Below are 21718 nucleotides of genomic sequence, written 5' to 3'. Positions count from 1 at the left end.
AAGCTTGGTGCTGAGAGTGGGGCTTAATTTAGGCTTCTGCCTAGAAATGGGTCTGTGGTAACAGCTAAGGATAGAGCTAAGAGAAGACATGAGCAAGAATGACAAAGACTAACCCAGCTGGGTCCTGAAACCAAGGCCTGAGCACAACTGAGGAGGAGCTCACTGCAGGTCACAAGACTCTGCTACTTCTGGCCCCTTGAACCAACCATGTGAAAGCTCCTAAATGCTGGGCATTAGTCATTCCACCAGACGGTTTAGCTCACCTCTGGTTCTAGTGATTCTGCTGTGGACCTGGGTCTGAGTTGTATAGTTTCTACAATTGTCCTCCCAGGGCTGTGCTGTACAAGGAGCCTATAAGCATGTTTCTGCACTCAGTGATGGAGCTGAGGCTCTCTTTACAAATAATCACATGTGTTACAGATTCTTAGCCTCCCAGTTGGTCAGCAGTGTTGATCTCAAGGGAGTAGAACTGAGGAGCAGAAGTGGGGAAAAAAGAGGACTTGAATGTTAGCCTCCACACTGTCAACAGTGGTGCCACTAGGGTATGGTTGACTTCGTGGAAGGTGGTCTTATGGGAATTTATAGCCTCTTTCGGTTGGTTTCCTAAGTTTTTTGTTTTTCATTATTTTTCAAAAATAATCAAGAAAATTCTGACAACACTAAACTGTAGAACTTTATGCCCCCCAAAATAAATTTCATTCTAAACATTATATTTAAGTAGGCTATAAATTGAGGGAACTCATCAGAAATTACAAACACCCAGATACAATCAAGTCCGTCTCCAAATATAAGCACCACCTCACACTCAAATACTTCCTCTAGCCCAGGGACACAGTTGCCTTGATGACATATCCAGTGAGCATTTCAGAACTTGTCAGAGACCACAGCTGTGGAAGGATGCCTTTAGCACATTCGAAGATGTGTGCTATGTGCAAGGGATTTGAGAGAGGGAGATCCAGACAGGCATCCTAGTTTTGTATGTTCTCTGAATTTTATAAACTCTGGGTTCAGTATGAACTGAGATCACTGGGAAGCAATATAACGGGGCCACATTATGCTAGCATCCCCCAAAATGTCTGTACAGAAATAAGTCCAACTATTAGGGCCCTACTTTTTCAGAGAACCAGCATAGAAAATTATATTCTGCAGTGTTCCTTTATCATATTTTATAAAAAAAATGAAATTGACTTCTTTGGTACCCACTATTCTTTAGATGAGGGCAAATTTTATAGTCAATGCCAAGAGAAAATACATTCGGGGAGGTGGGTGGGAATAGTTTTAAAAACCCCTCTGTTTCTTGTTATTTGTCACTGAAAAATGATGTAAGCCAGTACAATGAGGTTTTTTGTTTATTTGTTTGTTTTTTTAGTTTCAGGACAATTAGAGTATCTACTTTTTTCTTCTTTAGAGAAATTCTGGAATAATTTTTAAAGGATATTTGTACCTTGTATTTAATTTTAAAGCTGTTTCCAGCCCTGTGTGTAAGGATGTGTCTTTATTCACATGTACTTTTCAAACTAGCTGCCCTTTCCCTGTAACTTCATCTATTTTTTCTACTTTTCTGACTAGTCCCCATGATATCTCAGCAGAGCCTGCCTGTGTATAACATGGTGGAGCTTTCTGGCTGTCCAAGGAGTCTAGCTGGTTTTATGTTAGAAGCCTTTGTATGCTTGCAGAGCCTAGCACTCCACAGATATCTGATAATGCTGCCTTCAAGATGGTCTAGACTTGTACCATAGAAAGACACAGGTGGAGTATAGATTCCAGGTTCATCTAGGCTTTGCAAATATTTTCTGCTTGATATCCAGGCCCACAGAACCTCCTCGGAATTCAGTTAGGAAGGCTATCATTTTACCAAAATTCTGGGCAAAACTCTGATCCCCAAAAGCTCTGGTTTCCTATATGTGGGGCATGGCCTCCAGAGGGGCTAAATCAGTCATCAAGAACTGGAGGCTGGAGATACGAAAACCTATAGCACAGGCCAAGCATCTTGGGCCAATCAAAAACCCTCAGAATGGACCACGCATCTCCTTCAAAGATGAGAAGCTTGTGGTCCTTGGAACATCCAAAATTAAGCTAGGCATCATTTTTTGAGATTCATTGTATGGATTGAGCATTGTCCTTAGCAATCCAGAAAAAAAAAAAAGGTCAAGTTTATTTCACACATGGGGCAATGGCAAGTCAAGCTCCCTAAGGCTGGAAGTCACCACTGCCTTTCCACTCTGAAACTCCTGAAGGCAAACTGTGGGCTGGGAAGGAGAAATGCAAAAGAGCTGACAGCATAGACAGCCGCCTATGGTCAATTTTAATCAATTGCTCCATAAACATGCCCAAAAAACACAGCAGTGATTCTAAAACTAAGCAAAGCAATTACAATTTATGAGCACCTGTTATAAGACCAAATTAGTTTGATCCCAAAGCCCATGGATGGCTGTTGCAGCACAGCCTTGCCACATGCTGAGGCTGCTTAGGTGAGTGGTCTCAGAGCCTAGGACCAACGTTCAGCTGGGGCTTACTCATTTTGTCAAAGCTCATCCCTAGGGTGAGAATTATTTCTGCAGTCATTTTGGTACTGACCACTAGGCTAAGCCATAGCCATGGTTTAGCTCCTCTTAGGCGTTCTTCCCTCTGCCCTTCCTCCATTTGCTCTCTCTCTCTCTGTTTGGGGCAGAAATTTGGAAGCTTGCCTGTGTGAATGATGGTATACACTGTTGGGCAAATCACCTCCAAGACTCTAAGAATAGAATAGGAATGGATAGCATGCCACTCACAGCTGTAGGGACAGCTATGTTACCACTGAGTGATACTATAGACATAATACATTTATAAGAGGGTGAAGAGCAGAAACAAATGGAGTTCAGTGAAGCGACTTGTATCAAAGTTGATGCAAGGAGAAGTTCCAGGGAGAGAGAAAATGAACATATAACCCATGAGTGCTATGGTCTCTGGGGGAACTCTCAGCATGGAGCAGTGGATGGTCATCTTCTTTTGTTGACACCTCAGTATTCACCCCTCTTGTGATAACAAGATCTTGATTTTCTTGGGGAACCACCTCCCCTTAGAGTGGTCTATGTTGTTGGGTGGGACTGACCCCACTCCCAGAAGGTGAGTGGGCACATGACCCTGACCTAGCCTATGAAAGCACTTGATTGATTCTGGGATAGGCACTAACCCAACTTAGGCAAATGAAAATCACTTTAGGGATTTTTGCCAAAATTACTGGGCCAGAGTATTCCTGGTGTGGTGGAATTCCTATGTGGCTGACTATCAGCCTGGAGCTGCTGGGGGCATTGATACCCTTATGCTGAGAAGGAAGCCAACCCAGAGGAAATCCTCACTGTGAAATGGAGAGCCACAGTGTCCTTAGAGCTTACTGAGCCCAGAGATCCAGCATGCCTGGAACCAGACCTTTTTTGGCCTTCGGGTATATGAAGTGATGAATTTTCTTTTTAGCTTTGGCTAGTTTGAAATGGCTTTTTACTATTTGCACCGAAACATTGCAGAGAAATCCAAGTGTGGAGATTAGGCTTATATGAAACAAACAATATGAGATCAACAGGACTAATATTCAGCTTATATACACAATTATGGTTGTACCGTTGTTGAACTATTATTGAAATACATCCATTCCAGGTGGTCAACAGCTCCTCCACCTCCAGGGGCCTCCTGCTTCCCAGGCCTCCTAGATCATCACCAGGTATCCCCAGGACTTCCCCACAATCTACCAAGTAAAGGGTTACTGCCTGGAACAATAGGGAACTTCTGTTGGCAGCCACTCCAATGGGTCTTTTGAAGGTATTCGGTGACCACCATATTGCAAAGTTCAATGATCATTTCTCAGTTCTCATTTTATTTAGCCTACCAACAACATTTGACCATTCCTTCCTTGAAACATTACTTGACTTCCAAATATCTTCCACACCTGCAGTTCTTCCTGACTTTCCGGCTGCAACTTCTCAGTCTCTTCTGCTGGCTTCCCATTATGGCCTTAACTCCTAAAGGCTGGTAGGCCCCAGGACACAATCCTTAAACCTCTTGTTCAGATGTACTCATTCTCTTGGTGATCTTATCTAGTCTCATGCTTTAAATACTATTCCAAATTTACCACTTACCTGGACTTCTCCCTGAACTCCAAATTTATATATCCAATGGCCAATAAGACATCTCCACCTGCATATCTGGTAGGAATCTCAAAGTTAACATATCTAAAACTGAGCTCCTGGCATCACAACACTCCCAAAGTTGTTCTTCATGTGCTCTTCCCCATTTCATTTTCCAATTGCTCAAACTTAAATCCTTGGTCTTATCCTTAAGTTCTTTCTCTCACACGCATACCTCACACTTATTTGTCAACAAATCCATGAGATGTACCTTCAAAACTCATCCATAATCTGAGCACATCACACCATCTTTGTGGCCACTCCTTGGTTCCAAACCATCATCTCTCAGCTGGATCATTATAAAGCTTTCTAACTAGCCTCTGAGCTCCACCTTTGTCCCACTGTGGTTTGTTCTCTACACAGTAGCCAGACGAGCCTTTTAAAATATGTCACACTATTCTTCCAGTACACCCAATTATTCTGAGGAAAAACCCAATGCTGCTACTGTGAGCCCCCAAAGCTTATATGAACTAGCCCCACTATCTCTTTCACTTCTCTGGCCCCAGCCAAGCCCATCATGATATCCCCAGTGTCTTTGTTCTGTTCTTACCTCTGCCTGAAATGCTCTTTCTCCAGTTATCTGCATAATTTGTTTCCCCACGTTGTTCACATCTTAATTCAAATATTGCTTCTTGGTAAGGGCTTCCCTCACCAAGTCTAAGATTAATCTCTACCTCTATCTACTTTGTTTTTTATACATATACTTATTATTTAATATGCTTTGTGCTTTACTCATTTAAATTGTTTTCTGTCTTTCTCATGAGAATTTAAACTCAATAAAGACAGGGAAATTTTTGAATATTCTGCTTGTTGTTCTGTCAAGCAGCAAACACCACATAAAGCAAACTATCGATAAGTAATTTTGAATGACTTAGTGGTCCCCATTCCATTTTCAGTACAAATATTTTGAATACCTCTCTTGAGGACATCCCTCTCCCCCTATCCCCACATACTCCTGGAGAAAACCAGCAACTATCTTCTCCTATTCTCATTTAATGGAAATAAAAGTATCTACTGATCACAAATTGGCCTTCTGGGGAACTGGGTACTTGTAAAGAGGGGGCTTGCGAAGGGCTGTACACATTAAGTTCCTAAGAAAGACACTCCACGTCATAGATTAATAAATTAAATTTGATTTGCACACCACCATACATTAATTTAGGTTCTGAGTTTTCTGAGAGTTTCATGTAGAAAGGAGAGACCTAGAATTGCTCACACTCCTTTCCTCTTAAAGGCCTGATGTTGACACCTCTTTGGCAATCTGCCCCATCCACCATGGGTAGAAGGCTGCTTCCTGCCATTTTGGTCTGACAAAGCCACAGAGCATGTGGGACTTCTACCCTGTTTTAGGGGTGCAATTGGCAGAAGGAACTCCAGGAGGAGGACAAGGGAGTATGTGGGTGAAAGAGAGGAAAAGGGGAAGGCAGACTGATGTGCTCTTAGCACGACAACCTTAATGTAGGATTGGGCAGATGAAGAAAATGAAAGCAAGGCCAGCACCATACCCAGAGAGCATGACTGGGCTCCTCCCACACCATTACCTTAGATTGAGGGGGTCCTCTGTGATGCTTTTTCCCTTCAAGCTAGGTTGAAAAGAGTAGAAGCTAAACAAGAAAGAAAATGATCATTTTATCAGCAGAGGCAAAACTCTTCTACCATCAGGGACACATTTTCAGAGTCAGGTAAAAGGTTGGGTCCATTCTTACACTGCCAGCCCCATCCTGCCCGCAGTTCTTAAGCTATAGACTTGGGTGTACTTCTGAGGAACCCTTTAGCACCTGTGGCATTACACACTCTAGCCTTGAGGATAACAATCATAACAATAAAATAATAGTTATAATAAAAACTATGTTTTTTAGATACCTCCTCTGGGCCAGACACTTGAAATTTCCATTACCAATTTAACAAACTACTGCTGTACTCTTGGGACAAATGCCATCTTAATTTAAGGTTACTTGAACAGGCTGGAGTGCAGTTAGGCAACATTCACTGCCTGAGCTACCAATATATAAGACTTCTAGATTAACTGTGAAAAAGTTTAATACCTAGAAATCATAAGGGAAAATAAATATGAGTTTCAGCATTGCATGTCTACTTCTTTATTTTGATCTAAAATGGAACTTGAAGAGAATTTTAGGAGGCAATACAACAGCAGTTCTTGGGGAAGAACCTCAAAGGGAGGCTCACAGTTAAGGGAGACATGCATAAAGCTGGTGCTCACAGCCTTTCTGTGGGAGTTGTTTTCCTCCACCATGGCCCAGCCCTTTGGACCTAGCAAGTGGTCCTGGTGCAGTGACTGGCCAGGGCCAACAGGAAGGCAATGTTAGAACCTCTGAGCACAAAGTGGCATGAGACTTCAAGTAAGGTATGTCAAATCTCACCTCAGAACTTCTAGTCCAAAGCAGAGCCAGACATTACCACCTTTCTGTTACTCCAACTTCTGTGTAGTCTGTTTATGGCTAGGCACCTACTTTCTTTCCCTTCTGTCTCTTCTAGATTTTCTACAAATCTCTATTTATCTATAACTTTAATAATAATAAAAATGAATAACCATTATTATTATTTTCTTAGCTTAAATTTCTTGGATTGTTTAATCTATTTGGAGAGAGAGAAGTTAAACTAAAACAGAAGGTTTCTCTTTTTAAGAAAAAAGATATTCCATGCAGAAGTGGGAAATCAGTGTGTGGAATTCTTTCCAAAGAAATATAAAGTTAGAATAACTAAAATTGGCAACTGGGATCAAAAAGAAAAATTATTTGGAAAATTAGAAAATAAAGCAAGAAAATTCTGGAAGAATCAATAAATAGCCAGTTTCTTAAATACATTGTGTCTGCACAATTTTTTCTCCTTTTAGTCATTACTGTCCTAAACTACTTCAGTCCATTAAATAGAGCCTGTTTCCCAGCACTTAGAAAAGGTGCTTCTGTAACTTTCTATATATTTTGTTCAACAATTAAATAGCTCTGTGGGTTAGTAAGTTTTTTCTTGTGTCTGACCTAAATTCTGCTTACTGTGGGTTGAAAACAATTCTCTTGAGAACAGAGCTGAGCAGTGTCTGTTCCTGTGCTCTCAGCTCAGGATCAGTTTCCTCAGAGGAGGATTTCAAACCCTTACCTTTTGAAGGCCTTACTCCGATCACCATTGTAGAAGACAAGGAACTTGGAATAACCATTTCGGAAAAAGATCTCCAGAGCTATGTCCTATAAAGAGAAATCCTTTTACTGCTCCTGAAGTTTCCTGGAATGGAGATACCTACAGGCAACAGAGCCACTAGTGATAGGTCATTTGGGTCTCTGTGTCAGGTGTGAAAGGATTTCAACCTCAAATAGAACCAGATGATGTGAAATGGAGAATCTCATTCATGTGCCCTCAGAAAAACAGAACTTAAGAACCTAGGAACTGATTTCCTGAAAATGACTGATTTACAGAAGATCCAGACTTATCTCCTTACCAATGAACATCTGCCAAGAATCCCTCCCTACCCTCAAGCCAATGAACTTACTACTTGGACACAGGCTGGACTTCCCCCTCTTTGCACTCCTTGCCCATGAATACAGCTATCTTCAGTGGACTCGCCTGTATCTTGCTACAGCATGCATTTCCCAAATTGTAATTCCTCTGCTATTTTTGAGTAAACTCAATTTCCAGTAATTCAAGCTTGTCTCGGTTTACCTCTTCATTTAGGCTGACACAGGCAACCCTTCCTGGTTAGTCTTTCCAACCTCCCACAGGCAGATATGAAGACCTTGGTGACAACGATGAGCAGGTCTCTGCAGAATGAGTAGGAGGGCAGGGGACCTCTGAGTTCTTTTGGCTGAAGCAGGAAGCAAGAGCCCCAGGCCCAGGACAAGTAAGGATCAGACAAAGAGAAAAGTGCTCACTGACACCTTCAGACACTTTCACATCCAGGTCCAGGGGTTGGTTTCCTGAACCAAAGGGTCATCTTACCAGAAACACTGGGAATGGTCAGGTGGATGCAACTCCCAGTCAGGGCAGCTTTGTATGCTGACCTAGAGACTTGAAGGCACAGGGTGCTTTGCTAAGCCCATTTTTCTGAGCCATTTTGATGTGGCTACACTGACATAGCAATTTTGTTTCAAGGGTTTTTTGTTAATACCTAAATGAATCCTACATTATTTCCTTTTTTTCCGCATTCTCTCCTCCCTTCCTCTCTCCATCCGTTCTAATCTACTCTATGTAAATAACAGATTTGGAATAGCAATAGAGTGAGTCCACATTTGGAATGAGATGAGTTCAGGGAGAGAATTCCTAGGACTGGAGAGAGGGATTGGGAGGAGAGAGGCCTGGGCATGGAAAGACAGATGTGGCAGATTAGGGTCAGACTCAGAGGTGGGATGCTGTATCCAACAACACAGTCACGTCTTGCTTCCACCTGGCTGGAAGTGAATTCTCAAAGTCCAGTTCATTGGGATCCTGAGCAGAGGAAAGTATTTGTAATGAAAATGCAAACCCCTCTCCTCTATAAGTACACATAAGGTTCTTGGATTTTTTTTTCTATAAATAAAAATATAAATAATATGCAAATAGATGATGAATATAGACTCTGTAGAGGCTATGGCTTGCCCCAGCAACCTTGTGTGCCTGGGCTCAGACTTTTTACTGGGAGAATCCAGGGCTGGACAAATGGTGACCTTGCTCACAAAGCCCTTCTGCCCCAACTTGCAGTGCACGCAGGCCTTTCCACTCTGACTTCTACCACTCTCAGGCTAGCCAACCATCTGGAAATAATCACTATTTACTGAAGGGAACAGCAGCTCACTTACTAATACTTATTTGCTACTATATAACCAGTAAAGTAAACATATAGTCATAAAAAATAATTTTTGACAAGTAGCCAAAAAAAAATGTGCTTAGTGCTATATATGCAATGGTAGAAAAGATTAGATGTGGGTCCTTTGTTCACTGGAGGGAAACAGGAGCCCAGAGACATGCCCAATTGTGCCAAGGTGACAGAGCCGTGCAAAGCACTAGGTCCATGCTGGCTGCACTGCCCAAAGCTTCAGGGCATGGCCTTGTCTGCTTCAAACTCATCTCCTTGCAACAAAGAGCAATAAAATCAAACAAAAGGAGAAACAACCCTTTGAGGGTAAAAGCAGAGGAGTGGGCAGTGGGGAGGAAGAGAGCTGGTCAGATGCCCACAGTATGCTGAACTCTTGTCAGCAGTACAGCTGATCCTTTCTGAAATGACCCTCCAAAATGCCTTTCTGAGCTGCAGTTTCAGAAAATATACTGAGGCCAATATTTACAAATGAAACATACTCTTATTCCATCATTAGGGCCAATTAGTGCCCCCTTTTGGCCTTTGCAGAGCAAAGAACCTAAGGAGAGAATAGGGAGAGGGATCCAGCCTTTCCCCTCCTACAAGGGTAATCTCTCATCTCCTCCTTTGCCCCCTTCCTGGGACACTTCTGGGCTTGTATGCTGCTTTGTTATTGCAGAGGTTGGGCTGGTGAAGGTGAGAAGTGTTTAAGGTCAGTAGGGTGTCCCAGAGTTTTTCCTTGTCCCTTTGCCACTGAGCTGATGCTTCTAAACCATCTAAGCCCAGGGATTTATACTCGAGGTGGGACCAGAAACATTAGGTTGTGTCTAGCTGACAGCAGAGCTTTGCCTCTGAAAGGAATTGACTCTGTTTACCATCTGGGTGAGCCTTTGAAGGCCCTGGACGAGGCTCTGGAACCCTAGTTGGAGGAGACAATCAGGAGATCTTTAAACCACTTGCCCCAGGAAATTACCAAGAACTTAGATGGGGAGGGCGGATGGGAAGGATAGCAGGCAGCTGAGGGGATCCCTGTAGTCAGAACAGGGCAAACTGGTAGTCAACTCTCAGTCATCAGTTCTTCCCAAAGGCAATAGATTTGCCTTGTCTTATTTCCCTGAATATCCAAGGCAACTCTGAGGCATGTCAAGGTAAAATAAAGCCAAGAGAGTGGGTCCTAAATGACACAGTAAGAGAAAGAAGGGCCCAAAAACTAAATGGCAGAGACTGGGCAGAGAGTAAACAATAAAGAACTCACAGCCTGGGGAGCAGGCCCAACACAAGTCAGGGGAATTCACAGGTGTGTTCCAAAGGGCACTGGACTGTGCACAGGCATGAAGCGGGTAACAGAGGTGTGTCCTCACATTCAAATGAGGTGTTGATGACACCTGAACCACCTGTCCCATGAAGAGATGGTCCTTCCCATGCCACTTCCCCAGGGCATACCTGCAAGAGGAAGCGTGCCTGCCGGAGCTCCCTGAGGTCACCATAGCAATGGCACTGGCATGAGTAATGGTCGGAGGACCTGTCTTTGCTGCACAGGTTGAAAATGAATGGGTCACTGATGCTGAAAAAGAAGTAAGACATGCAGTGAGAGGGTATCTGGTAGACTTGTCCTCCTTCTTGTCCCACAGCCCTGCCTGAGTTTCTGGGGCACATTAGAGCAGTGATTCAGTCATTGCCAACCAGCACCAACTGACCTTATAAACCCTCAGCATCTGTCCTTATCAGCCCTGCCCAGAAGAGTAGGATGGGACATCAGCTTCACCAAAGCAAGAGGACAGCCTCCAGGGCAGACAGCAGCACACAGTGCGGAGTATACATGTGAGAGGTTTCTCTGGATACGGTGGTCACAAAATGGGTTGAGGGGATGGGAGAAGAGTGAAAGAGATACCCTAGTCATGTTTGAAGAAACTTCAGGCCCTGTAACATAGGGCAGAAAGGTGACAAGACTCCTTAAAAAAGCCTATGTTCAGCATGGCTTCAGGCAACATGGGGCCTGGAGGGGTGAGGCAGACCCACCACTTTGGCGTGGCATCTAGAGTATCATAGGAGGAAGCAGCAGAGAGCCTCTGAGCCACTAAAGTGGTGTGCAGCAGGGCTGAGATCCCGATGGCCTGGGAAACAATGGCCACAGCCTCAGCAGTGACCCTTAGAGCAACATGGCAGCAGAGGCCAAGAGAGATGCCATTCTTAGAGATCAGGATGACTGACTCCCCTTGATAAAAAAGGGACAGGAGGAAGAGGGAGAATCATGAATTTGGTAAGTATTTATCCCAAGGAGAACAAATTCTGCACTAGAAGTAACTGCGATGCCTTTAGGTAACCGGATGAAGCTTTTTACCACCAAAACAAAGGGAACTTGAGAAATAAATGTGATTTAGTTATAGATGGTCATATTTCTGAATATCTGAGTTATGTGGTAACTTTAGATTGTGTACACGACCACAGAATCTCTGATAAAATGGTCTTTTAAGATCTGATAAATGAGGGTCCCCTAAGCAGTTTGGCCCTCAAGAAGCCTGTGTGCCAATCACAGACCCAAAGAACCAAGAGCTGAAAGAACTCTGCACCAGTGCAAGGTGCTAGGAATGAACACAGAGATTGTGTTTCACCTCCTCCTCATTCCAGCATCAAGTATGGCCTTCACAGGCCAGCCAAGAGGGCAAGCTACACATGGGGTCTCCATGACATTCTTCTTGAGCAAACAAAGAAAGAGATCAGGCCTTCACTAAGGCTGGCAGAATTTCTCCAATCAATGGTCAGGTGTGGTAGCCCAGCATCTGCAGTGCTCAGAGCTTGGACTTATGCATTATGCTGAATGTTCACTGTTGGGTAAAAGGCAAGGCTACTCAAGGGGGACACATTCTGAGCTGATTGTTTAGCCCTTTGCATAGCCAGACCTCAAAGACATGAACTCCAGCCCTTTGAAGCTCCTTCTACCCTTTCTTAGGACAATCCTCTCAGGTCTCCTGCTCTGAGCCATGTTGCTGTAGGATTGACCAAATACAAATGTGGCTGTGGCTCTGAATTCTTCTGCCTGAATGCTTAGCCCCTAAGCTGAGCTTCCCCTAAACTTCTCTGACTCCCAGTGAGGCAATGGAGATAATTCTAATTCCTACACCTGGCTTAGGTCAAACAACACCCCAGGTCAAGGCTCTTGTGATAATGACAATGATCGCTTCACTATTCAATTATTATCCAGCATCCAATTACTGTCAGAATTTATACCTAGAATTTATACCCAGAATGATTCACTAGATCACAAACTCTTTACCAGACTCATCTCTTTGTATGTATGAAGTCTACCACAGTGCCTTGTACGAGGAAGTTTTTCAATATGTATTTGTTGAATTGAACTAAATGGAGAAATGATGCCTTAAAATGCTGACTGATATGCAGAAAACATCTGATTAAAAGGATCCTTGGATGGTTTGGATTCCCACCAAATGAATCAAATGCTATCTCTTGTGAGCTGGACTGCAACTGTTATGAGTTGAATTGTGTTCTCCCCCGCAAAATGTGTTGAAGTCCTAATCCCTAATATCCCAGAATAAGACTTTTTTTTTTTTTTTTAGAAATAAGTAAATACTAGAGTTGATAAAATTAAAATGAGATAGACCCTAATCAGATGTCAGAAACATGGCGGAGTGATAGATGTCTCTAGATCTCTCCTGAAACAACAATAAGCTGAACACCTAAAACTCAACAAAATACATCCAACCAGCAAACAAGCACGTCTGAGTGAGGGATCTGCAAATAAGAGCTACCACAGGTCAGAACCCCAGGAGTCAGGTGGTAGACTGGGAGAAAAAAAAGCTACCTCTCGCAGCCCTTGGAGTTCCCTGAAGGAGGAGGGGAGAGGAGAAGTTGTGGCAGGTTCCCTGAACAGCCCTGCCTGAGAGAGCTGTGAGCTCCACGCAGCGGCAGTGCCCAGGGATCAGGGCAGAAAGCATGGCAGAAAGCAGGGGATGTCAAAGAAGCAACAGTTTATTATTATTAGCTGCAGTTGCAAAATGCAAGGCTGAGCCATAGTCCCCATTCTCCAACCCAGAGGGCCCCTCCCCCCATATCTTCCAAGACTGAACACCATGGAGTCCCAGGGGAATCTGAGCAAAAGCTACCAAAACTGTCACTAACACTATAGGGACTGAAACTCAGGGTAGGGAGCGTGACTGAATATCTATCAGGGGAAAAAAAGGCATTATTAAGACTTCATATAAAGCAGAGATCCAAGAAGCTTAGACACCACCTACTGGAAACCAAAAGAAAAACACCTTTTTAGCAACAGCCTAAAGAGAGACCTTTATATAATAAATTTTCTACCTGGAAGAAAGGCAGAATACACTTCCATTAATGCCCAGGAGAAGAAATAATCCATTAAATACCATGAACAACCAAGGTGACAAGGCAGCTCAGAAAGAAAGAAAAAAGTCTCCAGAAAATAAGCTTAAACACGTAGAAATATGTGACTTAAGTGACAGAGAATTCATGATGGTATTTCTGAAAAAACGCAATGAGATCCAAAATAATTTATATCAACAATTCCAGGAATTGAAAATAAAACTAAATTAGCAGAATGAGTTTTTTAACAAGGAGATTAAACCCCACCCCAGCCCACTCCCCCCAAAAAAACAACTAGAACTTCTGGAGATGAAGAACACACTGAAAGAGATGAAAAATAAAATAGCAAGCTTGGGAAATAAAGTCAACCAAATAAAGGAAAGGATCAGTGATATTGAAGACAGAAATCTTGAAATAAATCAGAAGGAAGAATAGAAAAAAAAAAAGAATGAAAAATAATGCAAGAGATATACAAGAACTAGCTGAAACCATCAGGAAAGGAAACAAGAATAATGAGTATTCTCAAAGGAGAGGAAAAGGGATTAGAAAGCATTTTCAGAAAATTATTGATGAGAATTTCCCAAATCTAAAGAGTGAACTGGAGCTTGGAATTTAAGAAGTCACAGAACACTCAATTATCTCAATTCTAAAAGGCCTTTTCCAAGACACATTATATTAAAATTATCAAAAATCAATGACAAAGAAAGAATTCTCAGGGCAGCCAGGGAAAACCATCAACAAGGTAAAGAGACAACCACCTGAATGGGAAAATATATGCAAGTAACACCTCCAATAAGGGCCTAATATCCAAAATATACAAAAACTCATACAACTCAATTACAACAAAAAACAAACAATCCAATTAAAAAATGGGCAGAGAACCTGAACAGACACTTCTCCAAAGAAGACATATAAATGGCCAACAAACATATGAAAAGATGCTCAACATCGATAGCTATTAGGGAAATATAAATCAAAACCACAATGAGATACTACCTCACACCTGTTAGAATAGCCGTTATCAACAAGACAAGTAATAACAAACGTCGGAGAGGATGCAGAGAAAAAGAACCTTCATACCCAGCTGGTGGGCCTGCAAATTGGTACAGCCACTATGGAAAACAGTATAAATGTTCCTCAAAAAACTAAGAATTGATCTACTGTATGAGCCAGCTATCTCTCTACTGGGTATTTACTCTAAAGACTAGAAAACTCGTATCCAAAAAGATATTTGCACACTATTGTTCATAGCAGCATTATTCATGGTGGCCAGGACATGGAAGCAACCAAAGTGTCCTACAACAGATGATTGGATAAAGAAGCTGTGGTACATACATACAGTGGTATTATTCAGCCATAAGAAGAGATGAAATACTGTCATTTGCGGCAACATGGATGGACCTCGAAATAATCATGCTAAACAAAATAAGCCAGGCAGAAAAAGTTGAAAACCACATGATATCACTTACATATAGGATATAAACCTAAAAGCAAAAAAAAACACAAAAAAACAAAAAAACAAAAAAACAGGACAAACAAAGAGAGACTCATGGACATGGACAATAGGCTAGTGGTTACCGGAGGGTAGAGTGGAAGAGGGAGGAGGAAAGTAGATGGGATAAAAGGGGTCAAATATGTGGTGACAGAAAGAAATCTAACTATGAGTGATGAACAAACAATGCAATATATATATGCCTTACTGTTAAATTGTACATCTGGATTTCATTAACCAATGTCACCATAATAAAAATAAATAAATTTTAAAAAAGAGATACACCCTAATCTAATCTAACTAGCCTCATATAAAGAGAAAACTTGGACACAGAGACAGACACACACAGAGAGAATGTTATGTGAATACCCACATAGAGAAGATGGCCATGTGACTGAAGTGAAATATCTACAAGCCAACGAACACCACGCATTGCTGGAAAACACCAGAGGCTAGTAGAGGGAAGGGAAGATCCTCCCCTAGAGCTCTAAAGATGGAGTGGCACAGCTGATTCCTTGATATCCAACTTCTAGGCTCTAGGACTAAGACAATACATTTCTGTTTGTTTAAGCCACTTAGTTTTTGGTACTTTAAAGAGCCCTATCAACCTAATACAATTAACCTATTTGGCCAAAAAGAGATCCTACGAAAGCCAAATATAACCCTCTAGAGAGGTTCTTAGTTTCTGAGAAAAGTTCCAAAGTACAAAGTCCAATTTCTGCTGGAGGATATGCCGTGTTCTTGAGTTTTATTTGGGATAATTTTATGGTACATCAGTGAGCTTCTTTCAAGGTCCAATGCTCAACTATACTCAATTTGATGGCAGTCTTTGACAGAAACATTTCAGGGTTGACTTAGCTTTATTTTTAACTGGCTTATTCATGTATCTTTCTTAGTCTCTATGGTCAAAATAAGATTTAATCCCCATTGATCTGACGTGATCTAATAGCCTGTCTCTGAGAACCGCATTTGCATGAGTGCCAGCAGTTTCTGAGAGCAGTAGACAAGACCTCGGAGAGAAAGCACTGTCTGGTTAACAAATACTTCTTTAAAGTATGATGACTAAAATTACCTATGCAATCCCCAACTGATATCCCAGTGTAGTAATTTGTTCTCACTATATGCCTACGTGCATTCTAGAAAAGTACATTTCCAGACATGGGAAGTCTCCCTTGTCATTCCAAATCAAGTGAGTACCCAGAACCTGATGACTGGGCTTCTATTAAAAGTGCAGATATAGTCAATTTGTTCATGATTAGGTGCACCTCATAAACACAATTTAGCTAATCAATAAGATCTTATCTAACACCAACTCGATATAAACCAGAGGTGGAGAGTGAAGCAATGGATTGCACAAGTCATTACACAGGCACACCATGCTGAGGAGAATAGAGTAGAAAGCTTTCATCAGCTCTCAGAAAAGCAAGTCTGCAGACCCATTGTCCGTATTGATTAGTATCAATAAAACATGAGCAATAAGATGGGATGTGTGCACCAGGTATTAATTATGCTTCTCCTGCCTTAGAAAAGCACAGAGGTGAATGTTTGGTATGAATAATAGATGGAAATTAGCAGAGAGAAAAATGCCAAGCATTTTAACGCAAATCTAAAAGGAGGGTAGGTTGACATCTATTCTTCCACATTCCTTAAACTCCTAGTTTCTGACATAGTTTGGAAATGACATGACAACTGAGAATTAAAATTCTTAGTTATCAGCAGGTAGCTCCTATGTCAATAGTCTAAAATAGTGGTTCTCAAAGTGTAGTCCCAGACCAGTGGCATCAGCATCAGTATAGAATTTGTTAAAATCTCAGGCCCTAGCTCAGAACTGCCAAATTAGAAATTGGGGTAATGGTGGATAACAGAGTGTTTTAACAAGCCCTCCAGGTGATTCAATATACGTTAATTTGAGAGCCACTGGGCTAAGAAGTTTTCTTGTCATTATTTGAGACTTGGCTAACCAGAAAAGTCAAGGCTTATCTCTACATGAAGAAATCTTCATCCAAATTTCTTCAAAAGCAATAGTCAAGTGAAAAAATAACTTGTCGACTGAACTTCTAGCAAACATGGTCAATTTAATTTTGAATGACTGCATTCTATAGGCACTAGAGATTTAATCAGTTAAAGCTTGACTGAACCCAAATAGATAAAATTCATTTGGTTCTAAAAAACAAAACAAAAAACCCTCAGAATTTCCTGCCAAAGACCTCTAGTGTTAGTTGGTGTAAAAATGACTTTTCGAGTTTCTACCCAAATCTCACCTGTTCTCCAAGACCTGAACTCACCTCCTTAAGTAGCCCTCCTTTAACACACCTGCCCTATACCATCTCTCTAAGTGTGAACCCTGAAGAGTCTTCCCATAACATCTTTTTTTTTTTTTTTTTGGTCTCATGATGCTAGTGTGCTCCAAACTATTTCCAAAAGAACCTGTTTATGCTGGTGATTATACTTGCTGGGCACGAGGGGGCAGTGCCTGATATCTTACATAAGGATGAGTAATCAACAAGCTGTTGAATGACTAAGCTGGTGGAACTGGATTCTATTACCCAAATAAGCTAAGGAGAGACCCCCTTTATCCTGTGGTGTACTACACATCAGCAGAGACATGAAGAGCTGCCACATTACTATCTATTCCAGATTTTAGCTTTGGGGAACTAGTCATGGATGCCTATGCCTAGGTTCTTCTGTTTTGTCTCACAGTTCAGTTTCAGGCCCAAATCTAAGCCCATAGTATGGACAAGGTGAGACGAGTAGGAATGGAGGTGGCTGAAAAAGAAGATTGGAGCTCAGGGAAGAATCTGCTGGGAGAAGTTGGAACTCACTTGGATAAGCAGTGGCGGGTGCAGTAGACATCACCCACAGGAGAGAGTGTGAAGTTTTCGCAGATGTAGAAGTGCTGACGGCCAAAGAGCAGAAGCCCTTCAGAGACCAGGTGGCCCTGCACAATCACCAGGGAGTACTTCTGTGTCACCTGGAAGGAGACAGTGCCAGAGTCAGGCCATAAGCAAGTGAAGCATGTCTATCATTTTTATGGAGAGCAGGAAGGCAGTGACTGGTCACCCATTGAGCACTTGGAAGTAAAAGAGCACCCTGTGAGAATGACAGAGTCACTGCCACAGAGATACACTGCTCTTACAGTTTAAGTGACACTTTTACACCCAACATCCATTTAGTTATTTAATCTACCCAAGGTCACCCTCACCCACACCAAGGCATGTGGATGAGTGTTTATTGCTGTACTGAGTACGGTGACATTCTTTCTTTTACTTTAAGCCCCTCCACAACCACACTAAACATTCTGCAGTTAACAGTGAGGAACATTTTTGAGATATAAAGCATCCCTCAGTTACAGAGGCAAAGGAGTTGTTCAGTGATCAGCTGGAAAGTGGTTGATCCAGAACTGGAACCAGGTCTGCCTAGAACCACAGGTGCAAGACTGGTAATGCTGTCTACAAGGCCAAGATGTGTGCAGAGGAGGCATGTGCTCCACCCGGATCCCTCCTTTCAGACTTAAATGCCCATTCTCTCAGTAGCTAGAAATGTTGACAACTTTATAGTATTGACTCGGCTAAGGAGAGCACTTAGGCAAAGGTCACATCCCCTTCCCAGTGGCAAGCTGTACCCAACAACTGGACAATGCAGAGTAGGACAGGCAGCAGCTGGCCTTGGTGGGCTCTGAGACTTTTGTAAAGAATCTCCTGGCTCAGCATTGGTGCCAAATCTGAATCTCCATTAACCCTTTGAACACCATTCACTTCACGCAGGTGACTCCCTGAGACCCTGCCTCACCCATTTCTGCACCACTCAAGGCTCTTTCAGCAGCTGAGCCTTATGGACAGTTAGCAGGTGGTGGCAGACCTCAGGGTTTCCTGGGCCTTTTGCTGAGTTTCCCCAAACCCAGTACTGGTGATGGCCAGCTTTGATTCACAGTGTGGCCTCTCCCAGACACTTCTAGGGCTAGCACAGGCAGTGACCAGTGATGATCATGTTGTAGCTCTTACCAGATAGCAGGCCAGTCAGAGACAGCAGTTGACCTTGGCCTGCACAGAAGCCCTCTCACAAGAGGTCCCAGAATCAGCATGTCTTGTGGCTGGCTTCAAACCATAAGAAAACACCACCTGATTAGCCACACAAGCAGCACACTCAAAAGGTGTGGGCAGGCATCAGAGCCCACTGGGGTGAATACCACTTCATGGGTTCAGCCCTAGAAGAGCAGCTCATTTACTATAGTTATGGCCAATTTTCATAGCCAGTAAGCCTGAGAGTCAGTCCCACCCACTGACATGCCAATAGCAATCAAGGCTCAACTACAACAGGAGAGCACACAGAAACCATGCAAAGTACACTTCTGGAACATCTGACTCAGCTGAACAGGGAGAGTGTGCCACTAGGTCCCACAGGACACCTACCACATAAGCTTACCTGGCCAACAATGGAAGACACAGCAGATCTACCTAGTACATAGAAGCAAACACAGAGAGGCAGCCAAAAGAGGAAACAAAAAACATGTCCCAGATGAAAGAACAGGAAAAATCTCCAGAAAAAGAACTAAAAGAAAGGGAGGCAAGCAATCTACCAGATACAAAATTCAAAATAATGGTTATAAAGATGCTTAAGGATCTTAGTGAGACTTCAACAAAGAGATAGCAAGCATAAAAAAAGGACATAGAAACTAAAAAAAAAGAACCAGTCAGAAATGAAGAATATAATAACTGAAATGAAGAATATACTGGAAGGAATTGATAGCAGATTAAATGGAGCAGAGTATTGAAGTAGTGATTTAGAGGACAAGGTATCAGAAAACACCCAAGTGGAATAGCAGAAAGAAAAAAGAATTTAAAAAATGAGGATAGTATAAGGGACCCCTGGGACAATACCAGGCATTATAATGTTCATACCATAGGGATACCAAAAGGAGAAAAGAGAGAGAAAAGAATTGAAAACCTATTTCAAGAAATAATGACTGAAAACTTCCCTAACCTGGTGAAGGAAATAGACATACAAGCCCAGAAAGCACAGAGTTCCAAACAAGATGAACCCAAACAGGCCCACAGCAAGACACATCATCATTAAGTTTAAAGACAAAGAGACTCTAAAAAACAGCAAGAGAAAGGCAGTTAGTTACCTACAAGAGAGCTCTCATAAGACTGTCAGTTGATTTCTCAGCAGAAACTTTGTGGGCCAGAAGGGATTGGCACCAAATGTTCAAAGTGATGAAAAGCAAGGACCTACAACCAAGAATGCTCTACCAGCAAGGCTATCATGTAAAATCGAAGAAGAGATAAAGAGCTTCCCAGACAAAAATAGCTAAAGGAATTCATCATCATCAAACCAGTATAACAGGAAGTGTTAAAGGGACTTCCTTTAGAAGAGGGAGGGAAAAAACACATGTAAATATAAATAACAAAATGTCAATAACTATGTACCTATTAATAATCACTTTAAATGTAAATGGATTGCATGCTCCAATTGAAAGACATAGAGTAGCTGCATAGATAAGAAAACAAGGCCTGTACATATGCTGTCTACCAGAGAACCACTTCAGATCAAAAGACACACATAGACTGAAAGCAAAGGGAATAGAAAGAGATATTTTGTGCAAATGGGAATGAAAAAAAGTTGGAGTAGCAATACTTATACCAAACAATAGACTTTAAAACAAAGACTATAATAATAGGCAAAGAGATACATTACATAATGATGAAGGGATTAATTGAACCCTTTACACAACTCTTACAAGAGGATATAACTCTTGTAAACATTTATGCACCCAACATAAGAGCACCTAGTTACATAAAGCATATATTAACAGACATAAAAGAAGAGATTGACAGCAATACAGTCATAGTAGGGGACTTTAACACCCCATTGACATCAAGAGATTGATCTTCCAGACAGAAAATCAACAAAGAAACAGCAACCTTAAATGACACATTAGATCAGAGAGATTTAACTGATATTTTTAGAGCATTACCCCAAAGTTACAGAATATTTATTCTTTTCAAGTGCACATGGAACATTCTCCAAGAGAGACTACATATTAGACCACAAAACAAGTCTCAATAAATTTAAGAAGATTGAAACCATACCAAACATCTCTGACCACAGTGGTATGAAACCAGAAATCAGCTACAAGAAAAAAATTGAAAAATACACAAACATATGGAAGCTAAATAACACCCTACTAAACAATGAATAGTTTAACAATGATATCAAAGAAGAAATCAGAAGATACTTTGAGACAAATAAAAACAAAAACACAATGACCCCAAATCTACAAAACACGGCAAAAGCAGTTCTAAAAGGGAAATTCACAGTAATACAAGCCTACCTCAAGAAACAAGAAAAATCTCAAATAAAGAATCTAAACTTATACCTACTCGAACTAGAAAATAAAGCCCAAAGTGAGTAGAAGGAAAGAAATAATAAAGATCAGAGTGGAGATAAACAAAGTGGAGTCTGAAAAAGTACAAAAGATCAATGAAAACAAGATATGGTTCTTTGAAAAGATACATAGAATCAATAAAATTTTAACCAGACCCAACAAGAGAGAAAGAGAGAGGACCTAAATAAATAGAATCAAAAATGAAAGAGGAAAAGTGACAACTGACACCACAGAAATACAAAGGATTATAAAAAAAATAATACAAACAATTATATGCCAACAAATTGGAAAATCTGGAAGAAATGGATAAAGTCCTAGAAATATATAATCTTCTAAGAATGAATAAGAAGAAACAGAAAATCTGAACAGACTTATTACTACTAACAAAATCAAATCAGTAATCAAGAAAACTCCAAACAAACAAAACTCCTGGACCATATGGCTTCACAGGTGAATTTTACTAAACAGTCAAAGGAAAATTAATACTTGTTCTTCTCAAACTATTCCAAAAATTTCAGGAGGTTGAGGCTCCCAACTCCCTTTTATAAGGCCACAATTAT

The 21718-nt window shown here is 41.5% G+C and overlaps 1 protein-coding gene across 1 annotated transcript in view; it reads right to left on the bottom strand.

Annotated features, from left to right (window-relative positions):
- Positions 1–21718, bottom strand: part of WDFY4 (WDFY family member 4) — a 265837-nt gene that overhangs the window by 72243 nt on the left and 171876 nt on the right. Inside the window, exons 44-47 of the mRNA XM_025050333.1 lie at positions 17596–17744; positions 10384–10504; positions 7275–7360; positions 5702–5764 (exon numbers count right to left, since the gene is read on the bottom strand). Coding sequence (XP_024906101.1) covers positions 5702–5764; positions 7275–7360; positions 10384–10504; positions 17596–17744 — 419 coding nt within the window. The remainder of the gene's footprint in view (positions 1–5701; positions 5765–7274; positions 7361–10383; positions 10505–17595; positions 17745–21718) is intronic.

This window comes from Pteropus alecto, unplaced genomic scaffold (genome assembly GCF_000325575.1).
Source record: "Pteropus alecto unplaced genomic scaffold, ASM32557v1 scaffold287, whole genome shotgun sequence".
NCBI classification, from domain to species: domain Eukaryota; kingdom Metazoa; phylum Chordata; class Mammalia; order Chiroptera; family Pteropodidae; genus Pteropus; species Pteropus alecto.
The sequence above is the reverse complement of the archived record's forward strand: the minus strand, read 5'-3'. Positions and strand labels throughout refer to the sequence as shown.